At 40.4% G+C, this 7,738-nt stretch overlaps 1 protein-coding gene across 1 annotated transcript in view; it reads right to left on the minus strand.

Annotated features, from left to right (window-relative positions):
- Positions 1-318: 318 nt before the first annotated feature.
- Positions 319-7,738, minus strand: part of LOC118331570 (peripheral-type benzodiazepine receptor-associated protein 1-like) — a 61,217-nt gene continuing 53,797 nt past the window's right edge. The window contains exons 27-33 of the mRNA XM_035666607.1: positions 7,337-7,505; positions 6,374-6,442; positions 5,706-5,753; positions 4,793-4,911; positions 4,620-4,691; positions 3,546-3,665; positions 319-2,959 (exon numbers count right to left, since the gene is read on the minus strand). Coding sequence (XP_035522500.1) covers positions 2,615-2,959; positions 3,546-3,665; positions 4,620-4,691; positions 4,793-4,911; positions 5,706-5,753; positions 6,374-6,442; positions 7,337-7,505 — 942 coding nt within the window. The 3' untranslated portion in view covers positions 319-2,614. The remainder of the gene's footprint in view (positions 2,960-3,545; positions 3,666-4,619; positions 4,692-4,792; positions 4,912-5,705; positions 5,754-6,373; positions 6,443-7,336; positions 7,506-7,738) is intronic.

Here is a 7,738-nt window from a genome sequence, read left to right on the forward strand (position 1 = left end):
AAAATAAAATAAAAATACAAACATAAATAAAACAAAAACATACAGTCTTGCCTCTATCCCGGCTATTTCACATCTAAAGTGTCTTTGTCAATCCGCCCTCCCGTTTATTCTTGGCATGATCATGCTCCCTTTATGTAACAGTGACAGAAAACATTCAGGACATTAGAAGAAAAACATTTGCCTCCAACTCGTGTCATCAGGTGTGACTCAAACCACTTCAACAACGTGAGCGAAATCAGTCTGATCTTCAAAACAAAGCTTCAACCCAGACTAGAGTAGCACCCCCCCCATCCCCCACATCCCCCACATCCCCCCCACGCCACCAGATGCTTGGTCTCACATAGCTATGGTAACAGGCAAAGCACCTAAGATTTTGGCATATTCTGCAGTTTTTGAGTCCACAGGTGGCTCAGCATTAATAAGAAACTACAAGTTAAACCTGAGAAGTTACCGAACAGCCCTGTGTCACACAAATAAAAGAACCAATCGGATGGAGGGAACAATCACTGCATGTGTTGTGACTGACTGACTGACTGAATACTAAGGCCTGCTCCACACATTCACATCCACACATCTTCAGTCCAGTAAAGCTGTCACAAACCACTGAAAGATACCGAATGCTTGTCTTTTTTGTTCTAGTATTGCAGCACACTTACGCTTAAACCACTCATCACCACTACACTGCATGGGCTGATGGAGAGGTTCTAACACTGTTTCTAGCCTGTCTGACCCAATATTCACACACCGCATGTTGAACTTCATTACACTCTTAACATGGAGGCAAAAAGAAAAGAAACAGACTTATTGCAGAGTCTATCACAGTACAGCAGTGCCACAAACCACCAGTGCCATAACTGAAAACTTAGTTTTTATATAGTTATATTTAAAAACACACAACATGCTTCGTTCAATACTGAACCCCAAAGGCCTACAGACTGTATGGTTAGCATGGCGCTGCTAATTGCTGTGGTTATTAATCTCAGCAGGACAGAACCTTGCTGCACTTGAATCTGGACAAACTAATATTTTCTGTATTGTAACTTTTTAGAGCTGCAATTAGTCGATTGATTATTGAAACAATCCAACTATTTTCAATTGTGGGTTAGGGTCCGGGATTAGTTTATTAAGAAAAAAATGTATTTAAAATTATTGTGATTAATTGTTAATATTTGATTTTAGGTTCTCAAATGTGAGAATTTGCTGATTTTTGTTGTCATACTTTATAATAAATTGAATATCTTGACGTATATGGGCAACGTGGGCATGTTTCATCGCTTTTTGATGTTTTATAGACCAAACAATTAATCAATAAATAGACAAAAATAATCAAAAAAGGGGGCACATGGTAGCTCACCTGGTAGAGTCCTTACCGCAGCGGCCTGAGTTAGAGTCAGACCTGCAGCCCTTTTCTGCCTATATTCCTCAGTCCTATCAAATAAAGACATAAAAGCCCCCAACAATATTTTTAAAAAGTAATCAAAGGATGGATTGATAACGATTTTATACTAATCATTAGTTGCAGCCCTATTAGATAACAATCGGTAGGTACTACATTGTTTTGTACACGCTGCAGGTCTCTCTCTCTCACACTCACACACAGACGGAAAGTATGTCGTATGCAACATTTTAGGCCAGTTGTGACTGTGGTCACGAACATCAAGAGTTCCCGTGTTAATGTCTGAGAAAGGCATCTGTTTTCAGTCTCACCAGTGGACTGGGCAGTTTCATCTACACCCACACACCCACACACCCACACACACTCACTCACTCACTCACTCACACACACACACACCAAAGAAGGGCGAGCCTTCACATTCTCAACATTAAACATTATGTTCAACTTCAATAAGCCTCAAAAACCATCATTAGATTAGATCTAAACTACACAAAGTGGATCATCACCGTCTCTGACAGCTCTCTATGACTACCCTCCTGCTCCGATGTCACTTCATGCAATGTGGTGACGATTAGGGCAAGAGTCTGATACAAATAAATAACATGTTCTGTACAAAGTACTGTATAAATACTCTTAAAGACGAGAAACACATGAGGGACAAGCAGACATTTAAAATACATCCATTCAGGATGGATAGTGCATTCTTTATAGTCTCAAAGAGGAAGAGATAGACTGCTGCTTCTGTTCGTTCGCTTCAAATAAATAAAGTGGCACCAGTACATGAACATTAAAGCTAATATTTCATTAGCTGTGCCTGGGCTGAAGTCTGATCTGCTTTTTCAACATCCTTCTGTATCAGATTGTTTTACATAAATCTGATCCATTAGGAATAACTAAGTGTTTTATATCAAGCATTAAAGCCTCTAATGAGTTGAACATTTGCAAATGCTTAGATAATTAGGAAGAGATATATTTGTGAGTTTGCACACTTCAACATGCGCTTCTACATGCTCTTGTGATGCTGTAAGCTGTATGCTGACGTACTCTAAATTTGACAGCGGGTCTAGCAGTGCTCTAAGGCAAATGTATAATTTATAAAACATCAGTTATTAGATCTGATAGCCACTAACAGCGCCGACTACCAGCTGAGACTAACAGTGAAGATAGAAAAAGTGCTTTCAATGTGACGCGAGGATTCAGAGTCAGATGTCCTGACTCTCATTCTTTCTTGCTGGATCCCAGCTTTTTGAACAGCTTCTTGCCTTTGGAGAAAAAGCCTTTTTTCTTCTTGCTTTGTGCAGAGCAGTCAGTCTGTGTCGGGCTGTCTGTTGCTGGGAGGGGGGCTGGAGGGGAGCAGCAGGTCTCCGCTGCAGCTGGACCTGGAGCAGGGTCCAGGTCTGATGTGGGGCTTGCAGTGGGGCTTGCAGTGGGGCTTGCCGGTTTGGGCTGTGGGTCTGTGCGCTCTGTTGGGTCAGTGAAAGTAGGTTCTGTTTGGGGGTCCAAAGCCTCTTCTAGTGTCGAGGGCCCAGGATCTTGTGGCTCTGTAGAAGACGTCAAGGTACCCTTCAGGAAGAAAGAAAGACTTTCAGAACGGGCGTGCCTAATATATTGTAGTCTTAATGCAAATCAAACATTATCTAAAGCTTAATTATGATTACAATTATAATACCAAAGGGAAACACAAGGACAGCACACACAGAAAGGTGGATTTGAGATCTTTATCCGTTTTAATAAACCAAAACCACGGGTGGGTGCAGGAGCCTACTCAAAGGAGCGGTGTAGAACTACAGCTAAGGTGGAGGTAAGAGGACGTAAACAGGGAGTGAAGAAGGGACATTAGTGTCGATCACTGAGCTGCTATAGTCTCATCTGTAAACACTTACGATCAAGTCTCAAAGTGTACAGTTCGTTTCTGCTTCTGCAAAAGGCCATGCAGGAAACAGCAGGGTGAAAAAAAATGTGACAGGGCAGAATTAAAGAAACAGAACAGAAAACGACAGCAACTCTGGAAATACTCGCAAGAGATGAACAAATACAGTAAAAAAAAAACTTTTTGATGTCACTGCTTTGTGAAAATGACACATGAATGAGGCGGTCCACAGCTCCATATACAGTGGTGCATGCTGGATAGACAGACATGCTGTGCTACCTGTGATTCTTTCTTGGGTTCTGGTGCAGGCTGAGCAGAGACCAGTTCTGCTGGAGCATCCTCTGGTAAGGCCTGCAGGAAGTTGGAGGGCACTAAGCCCCTGTGTCCATTCAAGTCTCCCTGGAGGAAGAATACGACATTAAATGATGAGGCTGGCTTCTAACAACAAGCCTGTAATTCAACTAAATCCATGCTCTGCAGGTTTTTATTTCATTGTTACAGACAACAGAAATTTCTGCTTTCTGAAAACCTTGTCACACATTGATTTTGTTACTTATATCACTGTATAATAATAATAATAATATATTATAGAAATGCAACAATTAGTCAATCAACAGCAAATGAATCTAACTAAAACTATTTTGACAATCAATTAATTGTTTTTCAAGCAAAAATGCAAAAAAAACTATTTAATGGTTCCAGGTCTTAATCAATGATAAAAAATAATTGTTAGCTGCCACCCCGTACTATTGTATATCATTGTATTTTTATTTTTATATATATACATTTTTATATAATTTATATATATTTTATGCTATATGGCTTTCTTTTCAATTTCTGTTATTTATATGTCGTGTATGTATATTACATATACTGCACATATATTACACCATGCTACCATGGTATGCCAAACACCAAGTTTTGCTTTATCTGGTTGTTCTTGGCTGACTTGTGGCCCTGCTACGGTATGCTTGTGGCTCAGCATACCGTAGCAGGGTTCAGTATCTTGCTCAAGGATACTTCGACATGTGGCAACCAGAGCCGGGATCGAACCAACAACCTTCCGATAAGGGGATGACCCGCTCTGCCTCTGCGCCACAGACGTATCATATATAATCTATATTTTTTATAAATTACGTATATTATATTTATTATTTACTTTAATACCTATAGTGTAATCTACTGTAATATGTATATAGCTGTATATACTCTCTCTCTAATTTTCTTAATTTCTTCTTTTAATTGTATTTATTTCAGTCAAATAGTTTCCTCCTGTGGAGCAATTAAGTCTTATTCCATCTTATCATATGCAGATCTGACCACTTCAAATTCTAGAGTCCTGCCAGCACTTACGTAGAAGAAGCCATCTTCGTCCATGTCACCAAACACGTGTATGATGTCTCCTGCACTGAAGGTCAGCTCAGCCTGAATATATAAAAAACGAGTCAGATAATGAGCAAAAACTACTACTACATATATATATTACTTTATCTCAAAAAAAGATATCACGCATCTGCAAGTCTGACCTCTATGTCGGTGTTGGGGGAGCTCTCTCGTGGATCATAATCAAAGATGGCGACCATCCTGCGAGCTCCTGGGGCAAGGTTCCCCACAGCTTGAGCAGCAGCGGCAGTCTGGCTGGGATCTGTCAGTCAAACAAAGAGGGACAAACAGTACAGTCATGAGTGACATCCTGATAATTAGAGGACTAACACTTCTCTGCAATTCCAATCAGCTCATCGGCATGCAGCTCAACGTGTCTGCATGTCACTCAGCTTCATGCTAAGCTGAGGAAAAGTCACACCACTGCAGTCAAACACGTGAAAATAAAAATGAAAACAACAGGAGATTAGCAGTGACAGTTAGCATTTTCAAATGTACTGCTGTTTTTAACCATTAATCAGAGCAAATATTTGCTGTGGGATGAAGACTGTACTGAACTCTGCAAAACCGTGAAGACAACAGAAATGATTTGATGATTAAATGATGCAACTTGAACTGTGAAATGAAAAGAGTAAGTTAAGAAAAGGACTGCTTGACATTTAGAACTGGGGTATTATGAAGAACGTAAGAACACAAGATATTAGATTTGGTACTTAATGCTACCAGTTTTATTTTTTTTATTTTTTTATTATTTCCTTTAAATTTCATAATTTAAAAACCCTAAGAAAGTGCATTTTGTTTAACATCCTTTATTGAGGATCTTTAAAGAAGGTCAAGCTTCGTCACTATACCCCCAAATAATCAAACAGTCCCTAATAAGGATGAGCCCCGGGGTTATCAGCAGTTAAAATACAGTCCTCATGTGTGCAACCATTAATAAAGAGGTCAAAGGTAGTGGAAAGTAAACACATGCTGTCCCCCAGTGGACACTGACGCGGTCGTCGGATCATGCGGGTGCAAGCAGAGAGGCAGAGGGCCAAAGCACTAACTACAAACCTTGGCTGGAGGAGTCTACGCTCTCCTCCCAGAGTGCTGCAGACTCCACTGGAAGAGACAGGACGAGGGAAAAGGGCGTAAGGACAATCACAAAATGATATGAGAATAATCCTGTCTGAAGTTACAGTATGTCTCATCACACCGCAGTTCACAAAGTCAAAGATGGAGATCAGAGGGGATGGATGTTTCAACAAGTGAACTTTAGGTGATCATGTAATGCATTTGTGACATGGGAGCAGAATACTGGCACTTTTTTCTCAATCAATAAGCGACATACTGCCACATTCTGCTGCTATGTCTGCACTGTATTACATAAATATGAAAGCTGACAGGACTGACTCAGTACTCATGTATTGGCCTTTTTATGTTTGTGAAGCTGTCAAAATCAAAAGTGAACCTGTGGAAAGATGAAGTTACTCTGTGGAGCCTATGAGCACCAATAAAGAAAGTAACACTAGGTCTTAATTATAGAAAATGAAACTACTGCAGCTACTAATGCTGGGAAGTTGTCTGGTTTAATTACTACAGTAGCTGACCTAAAAATCCCCCCTGGTCTCTGAGTAAGAAGCAGCAACTGAAAGCTCAAGTGAAAGAGACAGAAAGAGAAGCAAACCAGAGAAGAGAATAAAGGAGAGAGGTGGGAAGCCGCAATCTGCAGCGAGACACACCTTTCTTGGATCGTCTCGGTTTCGGCGGTGGAACAGGGCGACGCGGAAGCTGTGCATGTGTGCGAGTGCCTTTATGGAGTTTTAGAAAGGAAAACCAAAAATAAAAATAAAAATAAAAAATTGAAACCAAAAAGAAACACAGAGGTGCAATTTTTGAGAGAAGCAGACTGGACAAAGTAGACAATGAAAAGCCAGTGAAGAGCAATTTAAAAATGACAACCAGTGAGCAGCAGACACAGCAGTGAGAACAAGCGGAAGGGAAAAGGTTAAACCATCTGCAAATACCGCTCTGGGTAAAAAGCAGGAAACAGAAGCAAAGAATTTGCTGGGTGGCTCGCTACCACTCACCACAGGCAAACACTTTGACTTGAGTTTATCATTTTAGACACCTGCTTGAAATGCAGTCAGTGACTGAGAATAGATGGTTATGATTTCCTTAATAGCAACACAGTGAACAAGAACCCATAAAAGCATACAAAGTAGAGCCTCAGGGAACATGTTTGGGTCCATTTTAATTTATTTTAACCAAAATGTAATCTGATTTGATGAGGGCTTTCTTTGTGCTTCCTGCAACGTTAAAAGATCAACAGGCCAATCCAAGTCTCATCTGGAAAACAGCTTTTTGAACGTGTCTCTTTACACAGCTGGCCAATGTGAAGGCCAGAAAAGTAAAATGAACTGAATGACGGATATTTTAGGTGTGGATTCTGCAACACGTGTGCTGCTATTTTCACTTCCCACTTAAACATGAACAGCGGTGAAATCATGAGTAAAACATTACAAATTACACCTATGGTAAAGGATGTCAAAATATACCAATCTGAAACTGTAACAGAAGACATTAAATGGCGCACAACATAATAAGAATTTGCACAGAACACACTGTTTGTCATTTGGTGCGAAATCGGCCAACAAGCACATCTTTAGGTAGCTGTTAAACCTCAGAGTGACAGTTTCACCTACCTATCTTCTCCATGGAGGCCGCTGTGGACAAGAAGCCCTGCTGCAGGAGCTGCTGCCGGGTCTCCTCATCCTCCACCTGGATCTCAGACACCATGTTACATGGCACAAAGCCCAGACGACCACCAGACTCTCCTCGGTAGAACCCGTCTGGGTCTTTATCTCCGTAAACCTGAGGAGAGGGGTGTAAAAATGTATCTACTGAAATGGAATGAGGTCAACTCTAATGCCTCTTTCACACGCTTCTGTAACATTGCTGACTTCATATACACACACACACACACACACACATACATATACACATATATACATATATATATATACACATATATACATATATACACATATATACACATATATACACATATATACACATATATACATACACATATATACACACATATA

This window comes from Morone saxatilis, unplaced genomic scaffold (assembly GCF_004916995.1).
Source record: "Morone saxatilis isolate NCDOM2014 unplaced genomic scaffold, NCSU_SB_2.0 Contig20, whole genome shotgun sequence".
Taxonomy (NCBI): Eukaryota; Metazoa; Chordata; class Actinopteri; family Moronidae; genus Morone; species Morone saxatilis.